The sequence below is a fragment of the Pseudoliparis swirei genome, chromosome 24 (genome assembly GCF_029220125.1).
Source record: "Pseudoliparis swirei isolate HS2019 ecotype Mariana Trench chromosome 24, NWPU_hadal_v1, whole genome shotgun sequence".
Classification (NCBI taxonomy): domain Eukaryota; kingdom Metazoa; phylum Chordata; class Actinopteri; order Perciformes; family Liparidae; genus Pseudoliparis; species Pseudoliparis swirei.
In genome coordinates this window covers 5,327,954-5,348,841 of record NC_079411.1, presented here as the reverse complement: position 1 = coordinate 5,348,841, position 20,888 = coordinate 5,327,954, and the positions used below count along the sequence as shown (strand labels likewise).

The 20,888-nt window shown below is 43.6% G+C and overlaps 1 protein-coding gene across 5 annotated transcripts in view; it reads left to right on the top strand.

Annotated features, from left to right (window-relative positions):
* trim2a (tripartite motif containing 2a) overlaps window positions 1-20,888 on the top strand; it is a 33,901-nt gene that overhangs the window by 10,840 nt on the left and 2,173 nt on the right. For 2 of the 5 annotated variants that reach the window (XM_056409048.1, XM_056409050.1), the window contains exons 2-11: window positions 9,959-10,137; window positions 11,431-11,668; window positions 11,977-12,128; window positions 12,288-12,468; window positions 13,690-14,413; window positions 15,021-15,124; window positions 15,304-15,471; window positions 19,784-19,964; window positions 20,378-20,448; window positions 20,595-20,735. In XM_056409048.1, coding sequence (XP_056265023.1) covers window positions 10,004-10,137; window positions 11,431-11,668; window positions 11,977-12,128; window positions 12,288-12,468; window positions 13,690-14,413; window positions 15,021-15,124; window positions 15,304-15,471; window positions 19,784-19,964; window positions 20,378-20,448; window positions 20,595-20,735 — 2,094 coding nt within the window. In that variant the 5' untranslated portion in view covers window positions 9,959-10,003. Of the gene's footprint in view, window positions 1-2,599; window positions 2,740-6,728; window positions 6,880-9,958; window positions 10,138-11,430; window positions 11,669-11,976; window positions 12,129-12,287; window positions 12,469-13,689; window positions 14,414-15,020; window positions 15,125-15,303; window positions 15,472-19,783; window positions 19,965-20,377; window positions 20,449-20,594; window positions 20,736-20,888 lie in introns of those variants that run through there. The other 3 variants (XM_056409051.1, XM_056409049.1, XM_056409052.1) reach the window with 3 other exon arrangements.

Here is a 20,888-nt window from a genome sequence, read left to right as displayed (position 1 = left end):
AAGGAAGAGGGAAATTGTAAACGTGGTGTTTTGGCAAAGTCTTTATTTTAGATTTTACTTTTGGTGCGTTGATGTATTTATTTTAGCAGCAGGAAAAGATTACTACCAAAAGATGCTTCCAGATTCACAAGACTTCCGGGTTATTACCCTGGAAGTCTTGTGAGCTAGAATTCCAGGTCGGTTCACGTGGTTTCAGGCGCCCTGAAGGTTGACTCTCTGCAGACGTGCTTCACGTGTGCAGGTGTATACTTTACTTCACTGGATGCTCGCGAGAACATATTTGCTTTGCTCTCATTTCCTGTTACTGTTTGTCTAGAAACCAAGACGGTGCATTGGACATCTGATTATGTAATCCATATGGATATTTCTCCTAGGGCTTTAAAATGTGGACAACACACCGGAGGAGACCCTCGGTGCGGTTAACGGGCAGTTCTCTGACCCGTTGCTTCTCATTCAAAGTGTTTGTCTGTTATTTATCAGCGTGAGGTGGAATATATATACGGCAATACATCGCTGCTGATGATTGTGATGATAATGCTGATGAAATATGACTCTGGCCACATTCTTAACACTCCTGTTACCTTAGGGTCAATTTGACCCCATTCAATGTTTAACCCTCCTGTTACCTTTATATTTACTGACATATTTTACCCTCGGGGTCAATTTGACCCCAGCAATTAAAACCTCCAAAAAATTATTAGAATTAATCTTGTTTTCCAAGTTTAAGTGTGAGGTACTTTATGTTTGTTTGTTGACTACCTAAATAGCCCTTTAAATATATAAAAAAGTTTATATTTCTTATATGTTTGACAGTGAAAAACAGCCTGGGGTCAAATTGACCCGAAAGAACACCGACATTAAACATTGAATGGGGTCAAATTGACCCTAAAGGTAGCAGGAGGGTTAAACATTGAATGGGGTCAAATTGACCCTACGGTAACAGGAGGGTTAAACCATCAAGAAGATATAAATTGACTTATTTATCATCCTGTAACGCCGGTTACCCTTTTACTACTTGCTATCCCAGGTATACAAACCTTTTCACTTCATTTTCTTGTCCACTTGAATCACTAAGAAAGTTGGAAACTAACTTGAAAACAAACCTGATACGACCGCTAACGCAAAGTGTTGCGCTTCTCCTAGTTAAACATAGAGTTAGTGAACTGATAGACGAAAATAGATTTTAATCGTTAACTTTTCTTTTTGCTATTGTGGCCACATGCAAGAGGATTGAGGATCAACTGAAAAAGCTAAAAACCGTTGATGGTGCATTTTGTGTGTTGATTGTGTGTTTTTGCTTCATTGGCTGCTGGTTGACGGAAAGCTCCACGCCAGCACATCTGTTGGCCTGAATTAGACGTCGGTAGTTTAACATGCGCTAATGCACTCGGACACCCAGACAGGACGTCGCCTTATCTCGTGTCACCAGAGTGCACGGGTGACGGGTATAAAGCCCGGTGACGCGGTGACAATGATGACTATATTCACTCTGAGAACAGCCCCTCTCTCTGAAACATGAAACTATAACCCTCCTGTTACCTTTAGGGTCAATTTGACCCCATTCAATGTTTAATGTCGGTGTTCTTTCGGGTCAATTTGACCCCAGGCTGTTTTTCACTGTCAAACATATAAGAAATATCAACTTTTTTATTTATTTAAAGGGCTATTTAGGTAGTCAACAAACAAACATAAAGTACCTCACACTTAAACTTGAAAAACAAGATTAATTCTAATAATTTTCTGGAGGTTTTAATTGCTGGGGTCATATTGACCTCAAGGGTAAAATATGTCAGTAAATATAAAGGTAACAGGAGGGTTAAACATTGAATGGGGTCAAATTGACCCTAAGGTAACAGGAGGGTTAAGAGAATGGGAGGGAATGTCATTGTTTTTCAACAGGAATAGCACAAATCTCCTTTTTTATTTTTTATTTGTTATATAGTTTATTAATCCCAAACATCTCTTTTTAAAGCTGCCCGAATAAAAGTGCTCACTGAATTGAACTCACACTTTTTTAAAACTCAATATAGCAGGACACTTATGTCCGGGGTCTGCAGAGATGCTGCAGCTCTGCTCCTGTAATCTCTCATCATCCGGTTCCCAGTGGATGATGAGAGATAAGCACAAGACTGTTATTCTTATAATTCGGGAGAGGAGCTCATGCCACCCTCTCCAGCATTAGAGGCCTGCGGAAGCGTTCCATAAACACAACACGGGTTTTTCAAAGCGGCCTTTTTATTATTCAGCTGTAACTTAGTTCTCATAATTCAAGTATTTTGTTATGAAACGGTTTCAGCGCTGATGGAAATGTGCGATTACCGGCGTCATCCGTGGACATAATAAGCCTTCTAGACGCACCATCTGGCTTTATGTGCTGAGAGGATTTAAAATGTCATAACTGCTGTAAACAAAACCAAGCGCATCGGTTGTAATGATTATGAAGTGTGTTTGTGTGGCCTTCAGTGTCCACTCGGTCAGCGTAGCGTTCAGTGTGTGTTGTCCTCTCCTGATCGCGGGGATGTTATGTGTAAGGATTAGGAATGACACTCTCATGCTTGTGCTTTACGTTTGAGGAATGCAGTTAGCCTAGCTTAGCATAACAACAACAACAACCCCCTGAACCTACACATTATAGCCATGGCAGCAGAACGACCCGAGGGACGGCAACGTCGGACTCCTTCGCCTGTATCCATGACGACTTTGATGATCACCTGACTTTTCCTCCATTGCAAGCCCTAGGTAAACTTTTGTGCTTTTTAAATTTTTTTCAAATTTCTCCAAAACTATTGGATGGATTGACAAACATTAATATCCTACTTTGTATAGCCTACTTGTTAGTTTACCTTCGTTAAAGACACTTGTGCAAAGGACAACAACAACAACATGACTCGCTCTAGTAAGGCGTGCATCACATAACTTTAACATAAAAGTGCAAAAAAACGAACAGATAGTAAAATCTGAGGAGAGCAGCCGTAAACGGTCATGTGGCCCGACTCTCTGACTTCTGACCTCAACTAATGAGTCCTCCGTCACATCCCGTGAACCTCGTCTGTCTTCACTCTGATTGTTGACATTTTGAATGCGGCCGTTCCAACTGGACCGTGTCGCTATTTTGCGGGGGGACGTTATGTGTGTTATAGAAACGGAGAGGTGGTGAAAACCATCGAGGTCAGGGCTCTGGAAAGATGGATGGACACCAGAATATAACCTAAAACGCGCGTAAAAGAATGGTTTGAAAAACTGAAATAAGCTGGTTAAAAAGTAACCGCTTGCCCGAGATTCTCTACAAAGTTTAATGTCGGTTATCGTTGTTCTTTCTCTGTTGGTTGAGAGACACGTTTTTGTTTATCGGCGACCAAGTCGGTTGGACGTTCTGCTTCTGCTGCAGTCTTTGAAGTGTCCTGATGCATCAGTGACGATGTGGGTGTGAACAGTGAAGCAACAAACAGGTTGAGTGACGTGTGTGTGTGTGTCCCGCATACAGGTGTTCTAGTGACGGTCCTTCTGGGAAAGTAAGGGTTGAGGTAGGCAATATACACTACCGTTCAAAAGTTTGGGGTCACTTAGAAATGTCTTTATTTTTCAAAGAAAAGCACTGTTTTTTCAATAAAGATAACATTAATCAGAAATACACTCTCTACATTGTTAATGTGGTAAATGACTATTCTAGGTGGAAACGTCTGGTTTCTAATGAAATATCTCCATAGGTGTATAGAGGCCCATTTCCATCAACGATCACTCCAGTGTTCTAATGGTACATTGTGTTTGCTAATCGCCTTAGAAGACTAATATCTGATCAGAAAACCCTTGTGCAATTATGTTAGCACAGCTGAAAACAGTTATGCTGGTGATATAAGCTATACAACTGGCCTTCCTTTGAGCTTGAAGTTTGAAGAACAAAATTAATACTTCAAATATTAATCATTATTTCTAACCTTGTCAATGTCTTGACTATATTTTCTATTCAATTTTCAATTCATTTGATAAATAAAAATGAGTTTTCATGGAAGACACGAAATTGTCTGGATGACCCCAACCTTTTGAACGGTAGTGTATTTCTGGCATTATTGGGCAAAATCTCATAACTCTTCAGTATGTTTTCATTAAATCTAGAGAGAAATGTGACCCCATGCACCCCCTCTATTTTCTGGCTTTACCCCAGCTTTTAAAGCACCGACATTTTTTATGTTTTTCGATCACGACTCGAATATCTCAACAACTATTCCATAGATTGCCAAAGAATTCTGTAGAAACATTCACGGTCCCCAGCGGATGAATCCTATTATTTTTGTGATCGTCTGACTTTTGTGGTTTTGGGGAAACTGTCCCGACAACTATTGGATGGATTGCCATGACATGTGACCGACATGTTCTTCGCCCCTTCAGGATGAATTGCACTAACATTGATCAGCAGGTCAACGTTTCCTATCGTCCATGTAGAATTTGTATAATATTGAGATTTATGATCAAATGCCTACAATACTGACACTCCCAGCCATGCTAGCATGCTAATGATGGTGAACATGATTAACTTTATAGGCTACTATAATGAGCTTTTTAGCTTTGTTTATGTATATTTATATACAAAAGTGCTGATTCGGTGAAGTACTGAATCAGCAGTTTGTTTCTTAACTGACCAAAACTTTTAAACAAAGTGGGAAAAGAGATTGTTTTTGAACACTGACTTAATAAAAACCTTCAACAGCATCAGCAAACACTCAAATCTGTGACGTGGCCGTTTCTAATGTTATCATCGTCCATCAGTTTGGAAGTCGTAGCAGCTTCCTGTTCTCTGTTTTTATGGAATTTAGTTCTCATTCCGACTTCAACATCTCCGAAACAAAGTGATGAAGAAGTGTGTTATTCATAGACGCCTCTGGAGGCTTTCATTAAAAGCAATGTTTTAGTTTTTTGTTCATAAGAGAATGATATGTTATATATTTGCGACTGATGAAGAATCCCATTAAAGACCAGACCCCGCAGCGCGATGGTCCGTCTCTCTGTGCGTTCATGCAGGTCGATTGTGCGTCTGCATGTCGGTGTGAACTCTTCCTCTGGTTGCGTGTCCCTCTCCTCTGACCGCCTCGCTGAGTTTGGCAGACGGCGACATGATATCACTGGACCAGCCTCCGAGCTGCCGGGTGGAATGAAATGTGTGGAACAATTGAGGTTGTTTTTGTACGAATGGGAAAAGGAAGAAATGCTGCAACAGAACCTGAGAACTTCAAGCAAATAAATCTCAGCCTTAGAATCTGATGGCCATATTTTCCGATGTGGATTTACCCATGAAAGAAATACCAAAGAACAGCAGACAGTCCGGTCCCATGTTTCCTTTTCTTTCCTAAAGAATGCATTTTAATTAGATATATTCTTTTTCTCAAACTATTGGAGCCATTTATGTGAAAGGATTCACCCCATCAAGAGTGAACATGTATTTAATGTTCTGGAATGCAAACAATATTAGACAATTCAGCCTGATAATCCTATATTATTATTTTTTTATTTTTTTGTTACACTCCGTGCATTCAGCCTGAATATATTTTCACGAACACAAAACTCCCCTCCCTCCCTCCCCTATGTTTATGCTCCGTCATCACACTCCCAGGTTATCTTCTCTGAGTGTGTAATAACAACATGGATGGGTTTATAGTTGCTTCAAAGCCCGGTGCGTCTTGTGCTGACGCTAAAGGGGAGTGTGTGTGTGTGTGTGTGTGTGTGTGTGTGTGTGTGATGCTTTGGCAATGAGAGGGTTCATGTGCAGTTAGTTTGTGGACTCCACCACATACAGCTCATATGTGCTGATGATGCAAAACTATCCACACAATTGGCTTCAGGCAGAAAGTCCTCGTTCTCTGAAGGTTAAAGCTTTCGTTTCATGGTGTAGCAGGGCTCTCAAGTTTTGAAGACAGGCAAGCGTGAGATTTCCATCAGCACCCGATACTGCTGAGAGTTGTTGACGGGGGGGGGTGCTAGTGACTATTTTTTTGCTCCATCCCAATGCGCGCAGACCGGCATCGGAGCTCTGCAGCGGAACAATCGATCGGCGTATTGAGCACCCCTGCATTCAAGCATTAAATAGCCGAGAGGTCTTTTCAGCGTGAGGAATTCGATGTGTGGCGGGAGTGCGTGAGATAAGACCGAAATGCGTGAGTCTCACGCTCAATGCGTGAGACTTGAGAGCCCTGGTGTAGTTTATCTATTCTAAATCTAGAAAACATGATTGAGATCCCGATAACCGCACGTGCCCCGGAGCCCTTCGTCTTTATCCTTTTCATAAAAACAAAGGGTTTCTCTCATCTTTCACATTCAGCCTGTGTTTTTGTTTTTTTTTTGCTGCGTCACTGCCAGTACAGTGAGTCAGCAGCATGCGTGCGCACACACACAGACACACAGACACACCCACACACCCACAAAGAAAGATCCCCTTGGGATTTACTACTATATTGGGCCAGGGACCCATAACTGCTGTCCCTTTTTCTCCCCTCTTCTCTCTCCTTCTGCTCGCTCGCACACTCCTGATGCTGCACATGCTCTCTGCACTGCAGTGAGCCAGCATTTTATTTCAGAGAGAGGGGCGAGAGCGAGAGGATGATGGGAGGTGAGGGCGAGCAAAGGAAGGAGGGATTGGAAGAGATGACGTAAAGACTGAAAGACAATCTGGCTAAATCGCCTCCCTCAATTTCTCTCGTGTGTTTGTGTGTGTGTGTGTAACCATCTCCCTCAAACGCCTCCCGTGTGGAGCATCCTTTCCCCTTCACAGCTGACATGGAGGCAGCTTCAGAGGAATCTTTAGTGCCCGTTTCAGTCACATGGCTCCATAGTATCGCTCCGTGTGCCGGGGTGGATGACGCCTGTTGATCGGCCTCTCGATGCAGCACCGTGAGTCCTAACTAACACCGTCACACCGGACAAACATTTTGAATCTCCGGTGTCGCTTTCAAGCTCAAATTCGTGCACGTCCACAACTTATTTCACCCTTGGAGTCTCTCGGGGTAGAATTCCACTCATTATTTGCCTCTTTTTCTGCTGCGTGTTTGGCATCAGGAATCATTCAATTCGATTATGTAAGAGCGTCGTGAGGCTTCTGTTGTGGCCGTCTGCGGGGCTGTACTCATTTCACTTGTATAACCGGTGTCACGTGCAGCCAGAGACCCGAGCTGGTGTGTTTTTAATGGCGTGCATCTTGATCCTGTCGTTGAAATCTCTCCTTTGTGACACGTTCACGGACGTGGCGTTCAGCTCTGTGCTGCTCAGCCGTTGTGATTGTTGTTGTTGTTGTGGAAGTCAATATTCTTCACCAGCTTTATGTCAACACACCACTGTGTGTCAGCTGGCAGCGAACACTTTGCGTACCAGCCACGCGACATGTTGGCATTGTGGGTAATGACCCGCTGACGGCGTCACCGCTTCATTACGATGGTCGTTTTATCCACCGCTCTAATTACAGACTCGCCGTATCCCGGTCTGAGCCTCTCGTAGTTTAGTTTCTTAACCCTTAGATGCACGAGTGACTGGACCCTACACTCTTCCATAAGTGGGTCAAAAATGACCCATATTAGAATCAATGTGTTTTTATGCCATTTTTGCCATTTTGGTTTAGAATAATAACTTGTATAATATTTAGTATTATATTTAGGACACAACACGAATGATTACATGTTTGAAATATCTTTATTTTTCACTTTTTAACATTTTTGAAAAAGAAAATTACCCAGAACAGCAATAGAAAAATATGAACATCGTGTGTGTGTGTGTGTGTGTGTGTGTGTCTAACTGTCCAGTCATTGACAGTTCCTCTCTCTTTTCCCTGTTTTACCTTCTTGTCTCATGACTGGATGCAGTTCAGACACACTGCCTGTTTCTGGCTGTGATCATTGCACACAGGTACATTGCATTTCCTACACCTATTGTTGACTGCCACCTGGACAATAGTCCATCATCAGAAATGTTCAGACTCAAGTCCAACCCCGTCACTGCCTCTCATCATCCATTCATTCACCACATCATGGGACCATTTCAGTTGTATAATCTTGGATGAATGAACATAAGAGTAATAAAAGAGTAGAATAATCAATAGATCAATATATAGCTTATAAATAAATACACACTACACACACACACATAGTATATATCATAATCTAGTGCTCTAGCTAGTGTTAGCTAGTTATAAAGTAGGCTAATTTGTTGATAAATATAAAACTCTTTCACACAAACAATCAGGAATGACACACACACACACACACAATACATATAGTAATGTTAGTTATCTTAGTTAGCTAGCTAGTGTTAGCTTGTTATAAAGTAGGCTAATTTGTTGATAAATAATAACAGTCATGAAAGACACACACACAATATTATAAGTTAATTTATTCCAAAATGCATGTCATTTAGGACCCACTTATGGAAGAGCTTGGGGTAAAATAAAAAAAAAAAAAAATTTAAAAAATATAAAGGTAAAAAAAATGTAAATGGAATTATATCAAAAACATGTTTTTTGAGGAATACCTGGAATATCAAATGCTAAAAAAATTTCATTACGAAGATATTTCATGAAAACAACCTCACCGGGTCATTTTTGACCCACTTATGCATCTAAGGGTTAAGGATCCCCATTAGTGGCCCGTTTCTGTGCCTGTCTGGAATGCGACGAGACAATAAAAGCACTGACACACTTTCTGTGTCTTAAGTTAGTTGCTAGAGAACGTTGCAGGGAAGTCCAACAATAACACACTGGAGCCAGTGAACTGGAACGTAAACTGCAGAATCTGTGTAAATATGCTTTATGGTGGCATTAAAGTGTTTTATTTTTATTTTCGCGGGTTCAGTGTTTCCGTCTCTCGCGCCGCTGAGTGCTGAGCACAGCGTGCCGTGGTTTCACTTCATAATCAAATATTTATAACTCAAAGTGCCTTTTGATGAGGAGCATCCTGGCGGTCTGCCGCTGGTCGGTTCCCAACAGCGGGGGCCAGAGCCAAGCCAGATAGATTCTGCCCCGTTTATTCTCTCAGCCTCTCCTCTTCTTGTGTCGGATGTTTGTTTTTTATTTTGTACCTCTTTAGGCCTCGAACACAGATTAGTATCATTACCGGTGCTGACACTGCAAATGCTGCAGCTTTGTGACAAATGTGCAATTAGATGAGTCACCGAACCCAAACTGGCACACTGATTTGCCTGGGTTTTGGACAAAGCCAACGTGTAGATGCCATGTATTTCCTCAGGCTGTGAGACTCCTCGACTCCGCCTCACACATTATAAAATAGTTTTCCTTACCATAAAGAGACTGAAACTGTATTTTAGTTATGTGCTGTACGACGGCAATAAATGAACCTTTAACTGGATATGAGAGGTGGTTAGAGCTCATAGCGCATGGGCAAAAACTGCCTGAGCAGTGAGTCCTTCCCCTCCTCTCCCTCTCTCCACCTCCACGATGAACACCGTTTCCAGCTCTCTTTATGGTCACAGGGGATGCTGAACTCACCGTGAGCCGAGGCGTTTGTGAAGAAGCGCTATCCCGTCTCAAACGAGCAGTCGGACCTTTTTAAAAAGAGTTTCATAGGGCTCCAAGTCTGTAAAGATTGTGTGACTGTGCTGAGTTCATTGGCTTCAAAGTGCAAGAAATGGACTTCCAATCTCAAAGTTTGACCTCTCGCTCACTTCACAACTCCTCAGAAGTGGACTCTATTCCTCGGCTGTCGGTCCCACCGACGGGTGACAGTGGAAGTATAATGTGCAAATAAAACACGGCAGTCTCGCACTTCAATACTTCTGTGTCTTATGAGTTTGAGTCGCTGCTCCGTGTGTCTGTGAGTTTCCTCTCTCCGTGAGGGGACGGATGGAGGGAGGAAGGCATTTTGCTTTTCAACTTTTTGTCATCTTCACAGATGTCCACTCCCCGTGCGGTTCGATCACGTCGTCCGTTGGCGCCCCGTCTCATCCTCCCCTCCGTTTCTCTCCGCAGGGTGCTGGGTGAGAGGAAGAGGGACTCCCATGTCAGAGTTTTAGGATGGCCACCGAAGGATCCGCTATTCCCAACCCCGTGGTCCGCCAGATTGACAAGCAGTTCTTGATCTGCAGCATATGTCTGGACCGCTACCAGAACCCCAAAGTACTGCCCTGCCTGCACACCTTCTGTGAGAGGTGAGTGGAGTTACCATGGCGATTTTTGAGGACCGCTTAGCACGTGTTCTCCGACGGATGCTGCGGATGGGAGATGCGGCACGAATACACCAATCGATAGTGTCGTGCTTTTGTCAATTTGGGTATTGTTTGACCGCGAGACGCGTCTCTGCCGTTGGCGTGGGCGTGTTGGTGCCGTCCGCTCTGACAACCGGCCTTTTGTTCCCGGAACACAAAAGAGAAACTGTGGCCTGTCTGTCGCTTTTACTGCTTCTGGAGAGCCGTGAAGCTGTGGGATGGGACGATACAGCAATGACACAAATACATCTCTTTTGTCTTTTTCTGCCCTTGGCTCTAATTTATTTTATCCGCCTGGTGACAGCGACCTAAAAAACAATATTTAACCATCATTTATAATTATTGCTTCAGAGTTTCTCGAGCAATAATGTAATATTACAGAAAGCAGGAAGACATTAAAACACTGATCTGGAGCTTCTGCTGCCATGAAGCGTTTGTGAGGACAGCAAACATGATGCAGGGTGCGGTCTGTGCATGTATGACCACCACACTGGTCACCACTGTAATGTTGCTCCACGTTGACTTTATAAAATGCACGCGTACAATCTAATGCAGTCCAATGCAACCGTGTGTTGCGTAATGATGATGGTGCATTAATTATCCTTGAAATCTTCATCTTCTTTCAGTGTTCAACCAGAAGATGGCATCAGATGCAACATTTTCACCTCCCGTTTATCAACTCTACAGGTCAAATGACTGATAATGAGCTGGTTAATTGAGTTTTTGTACAATTATTTTTCATTTAACCCTCCTGTTACCTTTACATTTACTAACATATTTTACCCTCGGGGTCAATTTGACCCCAGCAATTAAAACCTCCAGAAAATTATTAGAATTAATATTGTTCCCCAAGTTGAAGTGTGAGGTACTTTGTTTGTTTCTTGACTACCTAAATAGCCCTTTAAATATATATAAAAAGTTGATATTTCTTATATGTTTGACACAGTGAAAAACAGCCTGGGGTCAAATTGACCCCAAAGAACACCGACGTTAAACATTGAATGGGGTCAAATTGACCCGAAAGGTAACAGGAGTAGTTGTGTAAATGATGGACATAAAAAAATGACCACATCAGCAACTCTGACCAAGTATATTGTTAAAAAAAGAAGCACACACACACACACACACACACACACACACTACTGTACACCACCCACGCCTTTCTCCAGGCCGTTTCTTGACCATAACGTTCAACAGGATGCTCACACTCTCTAATCCCCCCCCCCCCTCCTCCAGGTGCCTGCAGAATTACATCCCGGCCCACAGCCTCACCCTGTCGTGCCCCGTGTGCCGCCAGACCTCGATCCTGCCGGAGAAAGGTGTGGCGGCATTGCAGAATAACTTCTTCATCACCAACCTGATGGACGTGCTGCAGCGGGCGCCGGACAGCTGCAGCCAGGAGGCCGACGCTCTCAGCAGCATCACCACCGCGGCTACCGGCCAACCGCTCTCCTGCCCCAACCATGGAGGCAACGTAAGACTCGCGCATTTATTATGAATAATCACATGTCGGATATCACATATTTAGAGTTATATGGTCGTAAAGCAAAGTATTTGACACATTCCAAGTCTGACCTGGAGATGGCGCTACAAGAAAGGTTAAAGGATCACCAGAGTACCAAATTCCATGGCAAATCCATCCCATTGGTGGGCTTCATCCTCTGGGGAACAGGGAAAAACTCAAGTTGATTACGGAGATAATTCAGCCACGCTGCGACGATGCTCAACATGTCCTCAACCCCGTATTTAAGTTTAATCTTGACTTTCTTTCCTGTTCCTCAGGTCATGGAATTCTACTGTCCGCCCTGCGAGACGGCCATGTGTCAGGAGTGTACGAGCGGCGAACACGGAGAACACCCCACTGTTCCCCTGAAGGACGTCGTGGAACAGCACAAGGCCTCGTTGCAGGAGCAGCTGGACGCCGTCAAGAAGAGGTACGGCATGGAGACTTGGAAACGGACTTAATTCACATCACGCCCACGCAACGGTCGCCATAATAAACACTCTCCTCTTTTTTAAATTTTTTTATGTGAACGCTCTGTCATGTGACCGTTGACTCTGTGTGTGTGATTCCTCCGGTTGCTCCTCCCCAGGTTGCCAGAGATCGACTCGTCCCTGCAGACGCTGTCGGAGATCCTGCAGCAGCTGACCAATCAGAAGAGCTCCATCGAGGCCGGCATCCACACCACCTTCGACGAGCTGCAGAAGACCCTGAACGTCCGCAAGAGCGTTTTACTGATGGAGCTGGAGGTCAACTACGGCCTCAAGCAGAAGGTGAGCGGCCTGTAGCAGTCATCCTGCACGTACAGTGTTGTGTGTGTGTGTGTGTGTGTGTGTGTATGTGTCACGCCTTTTTTTGTTCAGTTTAGGCTTTGGTCCCAATAATGATAATAATAATACAAGTTAGTTTTTTTTCGCCGTAAAGCACTTCGAGTTTGCTATGGACCTCTTTTTTTTTTTTAAGGGGCTTTATAAACCGGAGGTCTGATTTATTCTTATAAAGAGGAAATAATACAGATAGAGACAAAAGAAATGACCATTCACCTAATTATAATAAATTTTTGGGAAAGTTTTTAACAAGTTACAGGCGAATCATCGGGCTGTTTTTGCTTATCCGTGTCTCAGCCGGTCTAAAAGGCATCCAAACTAATCCCCCCCCATCCAAACAAACCCATCCCCCAGCCTGGTGAGGAGCTCCATCACACAACCCGTGATGATGATTTACAATTCACGGGCTGGTGGGAAGTCAGAGCACAGCGGCGCCCGGGGGAACGCTGTGGAGCCGGCGCACTGTGTGCTCTCTCCGGGTGTGTCGAGGGAAACGCCAATCCGGCGCTGTGCTCCTCTTCCTCCTCTTCATCCTCCTGTTCTCACAGCGTGTACGGAAACACAACGCTCGTTTTCACAGCGTCGGGAGTGTGAATAAAGAGAAAGTAAGACGGTGAAACGTTTGAACTCTCTCTGGGGCTCGATGGCCTCTCTCGTTGGAGAAGAAGAGGAGTTTGATGGCCGGAAGAGGGTGCGGCTTAATAAAAAAAGCATTGGCAAACAAAGAACTTCTTTAAAAACACCCAAAGCACGGCGTACTGAGGGAGTTCACGATCTCAATGCGACATGCATCAAACACTTTTTCATGGAGCATCAATGAATAACTTATTTTGTACATTGGTTTATGAGTATAACGTGTTTATGCCAATATAAAGAACGCATCTCGACAAGTCAACACAGGGCGTTTTGTTTATTGTCAACAAATGAGCAAAGTGCACACCTTCGGTAAAGGAGCCAAGTCATGCAGTATGCTTTGTTGTTGATATTAAATTACAATAAATACATAACAGAAGTCCGACTGAAGAACATCCATCTGTACACACACACACTAAATCTCACCACACCTGAAATGTACTTAATTTGCCTTTTTGGAATTGTCCCTAACCACACGGTAACCCTGCTGCCCCCTGGTGTGTGTATGTGTGTGTGTGTGTGTGTGTGTGTCAGGTGCTCCAAGCCCAGCTGGATACTCTGCTGCAGGGCCAGGAGGGCATCAACAGCAGCTGCGACTTCACGGAGCAGGCCCTGAGCCACGGCTCCGAGGCCGAGGTGCTGCTGGTGAAGAAGCAGATGAGCGAGCGCCTGGCGGAGCTGGCCAGCCAGGAGCTCCCTCTGCAGCCGGAGGAGAACGACCAGCTGGACTTCGTCGTGGAGACGGAGGGCCTGAAGAAGTCGGTCCACAACCTGGGCACCATCGTGACGACCAACGCGGTGGCCTCCGAGTCGGTGGCGACGGGCGAGGGGCTGCGCCGCTGCGTGGTGGCCGTGCCCACCTCCATCACCATCACCACCAAGGACAAGGACGGAGCGCTGTGTAAGATGGGCAACGCGGTCATCACGGCGGAGATGGCCTCGCCCGACGGGAGCAGAGGCGACGGGGACATTCTGGACAACAAGAACGGCACTTACGAGTACGTGTTCACCGCCCCGGAGGAGGGGGCTTTTAATCTGTCGCTGCGTCTGTACGACCAGCATATCAAAGGAAGCCCCTTTAGGATAAAGGCCACCAAGTCCATCGACCTGCCGCTGAGTTCCAAAGGCGTCAACAAGAGGCTGAAGTCTCCGGGCAGCGCGCACGTCAAGCAGAAGGCCATCAAGAGGCCGGCCAGCATGTACAGCACGGGGCGGAGGAAGGAGAACCCCATCGAGGACGACCTCATCTTCAGGATCGGTAAGAAGCGTTTCAGGTCAAATATGTACTTGTATATGTTGTACGTGTGTTTTTTAAGATCCGTAAAACCAGATCAAACCATACCCGTGGTATTCTTACATTAGTGCAGAAAGTACAGGGTTAAAATATGAATCAATATAATTTGACCATTCTTTTATAATGTAAGTTATTGATCAAGAAGAAGTAGTGGTTCTAGTTTTTCAACTTTGAGGATTAACTGCCTTCTTCTGTTTTCTATCGTTCTACATTTTCTTTATCTAAAAATGTTTTGTGAAAAACCATCAAAAGATGAAATTGTTGCAGCTTTTCACCACTAAATCCTTCAGTAAAGCATGTTTTTCATAGCCTTTTTTAAAGTGCACGTTTGTACAAAAAAGGATAAACAGGCACGGACGTCAGTTTAAAAGATGTGTGTGCAAAAAAGAAGCATGATGTCACCACTTTACGTACTGTTGCATCATGCAAGTGCCTTAAATAAAACTATGTTTTAAACGGAATAATTGACACACACACAGATTAAGCATATATATATATATAGACTATTAAATTCCTGAATATAATCTAGTCTGTGATTTATAATCCACTAATATATTTCATGTTTTTTAAGGCACAAAAGGAAGAAACAAAGGGGAGTTCACTAACCTGCAGGGAGTGGCTGCCTCTTCTCTGGGGAAGGTGCTGATAGCCGACAGCAACAACCAGTGTGTGCAGGTACAAATGTGTGTGTGTGTGTCACTGCTCAGTTACCTTACAGTGCTTCCTCTGCACTTAACTGTATTAAACTGTAGAAGGCCTCTGTGGAGCCTTGTTAGTTTTTAAATGGTGAAAACCAACACACAAATTTAAAATCTCCCTGTTTTTTTTATTTCAACATCTTTATCATTCACCAGATTTTCGATAATGACGGCCACTTCAAAAGCCGTTTTGGCGTGCGCGGCAGGACTCCGGGTCAACTGCAGCGGCCGACCGGAGTGGCCATCCACCCGAACGGTGACATCATCATCGCGGACTACGACAACAAATGGGTCAGCATCTTTTCAAGTGAAGGCAAGTTCAAGGTAAGTCGGAGTGGAACGTTTTATCACAACCTGGTTCTAAGGCGGTCAGCGGGACAAAGTGTTATTATAATAATAATACTTCAAATTTACATACCGCTTATACATATAATATGTGATATAGTTTTCGATCTGTCTGTGCACCCCTCACCGACATGTTGGTGTTTTACCAAAGGGACAACAACAATGGGTTACTACCACAGCGTTTGCTCCATAAATACGGATATTACATATTATCTGTGTTAAATAATTGAAATGACAAAAGAAAAGGTGCATTACTTTACATGCTGATCCCTGATTATCATCTGTGAATCATTTGCAAATGTCACATCCACGACACGTTCACACTTTCTACTTCCAGCTTTAGTCCTTTTCATGAAAGGCTAAAGCCGAATCATGGAAGAAAGTGCGTATATTTAATAGTGAAAATCCACAGTTCTAGCCTTGAGCGTTGGATTGACTCTTGGAAATTGTCTCATTTTCCTTCTCAGCCTGGGACTCATTCACTGAATGAAGCCGTTCTCTCAACCACTGTTCATCTAGAGCAGGGGTGCTCAATACGTCGATCGTGATCTACCAGTCAATCGCGGCGTAGTATTGGTAGATCGCATGACATTAAAAAAATTGGCCCGCCCCCTGAAATCTCCGCCCGCCACCCTGTAATTTTCTCTATAGCGCCAGATTACAGCAGAAGTAATGTAAGGTCCCTTTTCTTAAAGAGCATGTCTTTGTTCTTTTATTAAACTAAACAGCCGTCTGTTATTGATCGTATCCAAACAACAGCATGTCATTTCTGTCTCTACGTGTCGCGTTAACACTTCTCAGCTCGCCGCCTCGCGCGCCGCAGAGCTCCAATGCCGGCGTGTCTGCGCGCATCTGGACGGAGCAACCAAAAGAAAGTCACTTGCCCCCCCCCCCCCCCTAGGTAGATCATTTTGACTTGGTCATCTTATAAGTAGCTCGCATGCTGAAAAAGTGTGAGCACCCCTAGTTTATAATTATTTAGATTTGATATAAATATATATGTGTATGTTATATACATACATATATATGTGTGTATATATACATATGTATATATGGTTATATTACACATGTAATTGCAAACAATCTCATAGGGTTATAAATAAATAAATATACACTTTTATTAATCCCCAAGGGGAAATTAGTTCTCTGCATTTAACCCATCCTTAGTTATTAAGGAGCAGTGGGCTGCAGTGATGCACCCGGGAAGCAACTGGGGGTTCAGTGCCTTGCTCAAGGACACTTCGACTTGCAACCAATGGGGAGAGCGGGGATCGAACCCGCAACCCTGCGGTTGCAGGACGGCCCTCTTACCCCACTGAGCTACAGCCGCCCCGTTCATTGGCCCTGCTGATTTGCCCCGCCCACTCCTCCTCTCTACCTCCATCTGCCTGATGGATTGTGGAGGTCTGGATCGTGGTCCATGCCTACTGCCAACTATTCAGGACGGTCTTTCTTTGGCTCGATCCCCGCCCGAGTCCATGTGTCCCTGAGCAAGGCAGCTGTCTACGGTGTATGATTGAAAGTCACTTTGGATCAAAGCATCAGCTAAACGTGATGTAATGTTCCTTCTGTCTTTTTGAAAGACAACGCACTTGAACATCTTTTTAATTTCTTTAAAGAAATTAAAAAAGTGTTCAAGTGCGTTGTCTTTCAAAAAGACTTGAACACTTTTTAAATTTCTTAATGTAAGAAATTAATTCCCTTTTTGTTTCTCTTTTATAAATAGTCCTTGGCAATTCTCATTTCTGAGAATCACCTTCCCACCCACCCGTTTTGTGATCTCACAGCAGAGCCCGCCCACCCCCTTCTCCAATTCAGCCACTTCCCTGGGTGGAGGGGGGTTTCTGTGAGATTCACAGACTTAACTTTTGCTGGAAGTCACTGCTAGTTACAGACTCTGGTTTGCTGCTCCGTGACGTCACTACTCACAAGCGACGTCACAGCACAGAACGAGAGTGCCTTCATGTCATGTGACAATGTTTCCATGGTGACTGTACGGATCCCCGTATTTGAATCGGCGTGAGACTTACTGCTGGTGAACTTCTTTATTTTCTTTCTTTCGGTGAATACAATTGAACCAAAAATCTTTCTTAAATACCTCCTCGTCACCACCGTAAGAGCATTAGCCTCATACGGGACCATTCAAACAATTAAAACTTTATATGAAATGCGCATCCGTCCGTAACATTTAGCCGTACCGTCAAGTTTGAATTTTAACAGCGCTTCCTTTTAACATTTCAAAATAAAAGTCCGATTTAGCTCTAAGAGGAAGTAGATTAAAACATATACAAAATCATTAAAACAATACAATATAAACAGGCATACATCAAAACCAATAAAGCAGATACAAAAGAAGGCAATCAACACAAAACAATACACCTTTTAAGGGGTTATTTACAGTGACAATAGCCATTTCTCAATTCAAAGTACACTGAGTACAGACTTGTGTTCTTTTGGAGTCTGGTCTTCGGAGTCTGGTCTTGGGAGTCCAGACTCCGAAGGACGGGAGGACGGGAGGACGGTCTTTCTGCGATTGGAACAGCAGCTGACTTGATGACGTCACCACATCAGCTGTTCTTGCTCATGAGTTTACTCCAATTTTTCACTGTAAATTATTTTTTACAGTCAAACAAAGTATGACAACCCTGCTTTTTCAGGGTTTGTGTGTATATAAATAAATACATATAAATATATAACATATTATAAGTAGCTCGCATGTTGAAAAAGTGTGAGCACCCCTGATCTAGAGTGTGTGTGTGTATTCTAGGGCTGCAACTAACGATTATTTTGATAATCGATTAATCGGTTGATTATTCTATCGATTAATCGGATAAAAAAACAAAAAAACTGTAATTTTCAACCCTTTATTCAAAACAGTGTCCGTACGGTCATGGAAAACCTGGAAAAGTCATGGAATTTTTAAATGGCTATTAGCAGGCCTAGAAAAGTAATTGAAAAAAATAAAATCCCAAAATATTTGGTAAAGTAATGCAAATTTGTTTTATTCAAATTTTAATTTACACGGTATATATACGGTATGCTTTGGAATTCTCATTGTTAGTTTAAATACTACATCTTCTCACTTTGTCATGTATAGACAGAGTTTTCACAAAATGTTTAATCATGGAAATTTGGTTTAAAGTCATGGAAAGGTCCTGGAGATCCACTGGTCACCATGGTGATGAACCTGTTCACTGGTCACCATGGTGATGAACCGTCACAAACAGACTGACAGCTTTACTCTCCTGAGCAGTGGTCCCCATGTGGCCCCCTGAACAATATCAGAGACGCGTTCCGATTTATTATTTTTTTCACCTGGCCCGCTGCCGTTGAGATTGCAGTGAGACGCAGAAAAAATGTGAAGTGGTGCTCTTCACAATAAAACATCTTTGATGGACGTGTCGCGTCTCGGCCAATCAGCGTTCAGATGTCCTCAGCGTTTGGGAAGTTAGGTTAGCTTGAATGTTAGTCCGCTACATCTGCTCACTGCTCCTGTCACGCTGCACGGTGTAGCGATACTAACAAAGTACCCGTACGTTAAAAACGATGTGATTTAGCATATTTTTAGAATCGATACTTCATTAAAAGAGCGATCAGAGCGCACGCAATGCTCCGCTCCGTTAAATGTCGTCTGCACGCGCAGCGCTCAAAGAGAGTGGCGTCGTGGCTTATCTCCGTTGCCTTTCTCCATGGAAAAATACTTTCCGTTGTCCGCCACGGAATAAATAACCACGTTTTCTACGTTATCCTCTTGTGGAAATGCCACACACGTCGTGACATGTAGCGCCCTGGTGTCTGGGTTCATAACATCACCCGTAGGCGCACTCAGCTCCGTGAATGTCTCGACGACGTGAATGACTTCCGCATCCAGCGCCATGTGAGCAGCACCAGCCAATTAGATTCATCAACAGAGGAGCAGCTCAGCGCTGATTGGCTCTCACAACGCAGCGTTCCGTCTCTCTCTCCGCTCTTGTTTCTCCTGCGCCGCTCTGCGCTCAACTCAACTTTGTTTATACTCCGTGACTTATTGAGCGCCGTAATAATCGCGCGACACAACGAATCGATAACGAAATTCGTTGCCAACTATTTTAATAATCGATTTTTATCGATTTTATCGATTCGTTGTTGCAGCCCTAGTGTATTCGTGGAATATCTAATTCTAACTCTGCTGTTTTGACTCTTCACTACATCTTGGGTTAAAATACACATTTTACTCTGGCCATTCTCGCTATGAACTATGTGAATAAAAAAAAAATTCTAACGGAAATGTAAATATCTGCGACTTCTCCAGAACAAGATCGGCTCGGGGAAGTTGATGGGCCCTAAAGGCGTGTCCGTGGACCGGAACGGCCACGTCATCGTGGTGGACAACAAGGCGTGCTGCGTCTTCATCTTCCAGCTCAACGGCAAGCTGGTCACCAAGTTCGGTAACCGGGGCAACGGCGACCGCCAGTTTGCAGGTACACTCAATGGTAATACGTGCACTTGCCCCGCGACAGTCTCACTCCGACCAGCTCATACCTGCATGTGGAATGAAGACGAATGGCGAGCCAGGAACCGTGAAGTTCCCTTTTATCTTTTGAATTCTGAGGTTTTTATGACAATAATTGGATCAGACAGAATTCTGCTTTGCCTCATTTTTCAACTGATATCACTTAAAAACATATAATGGACTTTAAAACACTAATAACTCAACTGTCCTCAAAGAATAGCATGTCTTACCACTCTTCATGGTTCACTTTTTTTATTTTTTATGATCCTATTTAGTCATTAAATGGGAAATAATTCATCTGCATGTGAAAAAAGAAAATCATCCATTGTTTCGGTTGTTTTCTAAACCGAACGGCGTGTGTGATTTGAGACTTTGCCGTCTGTTCTTTTGAAGGGCCCCACTTTGCTGCCATCAACAACAACAATGACATAATTGTGACAGATTTCCACAACCACTCGGTGAAGGTGAGCGGTGGAAGTGTGTTACAGCGCAGGTCATACTGTCGTGCTAGGAATGGAAACTTGTGATATTTTTCTTCTGTTGTAAATTCTTACTAGATTTTCCCCTCTGATCAAATTATGATTCTTTTTTTGGGGAAAACTAAATGTAGGTGTTCAACACAGAAGGTGAATTCTTGCTGAAGTTTGGTTCGAACGGCGAGGGCAACGGCCAGTTCAATGCCCCCACGGGCGTGGCCGTGGACGTCAACGGAAACATCATCGTAGCGGATTGGGGCAACAGCCGGATACAGGTCGGTACACACAGTAGTAGTAATAATAATGATAATAAGAATAATAACTTGAACAAGACTTTTACTCTCTGCTGCATGACCAGTTGTTTAAATTTCCCCACTGGGATCAATAAAGGATACATAAAAAATAAAAAAATATTACAAACTCATAAT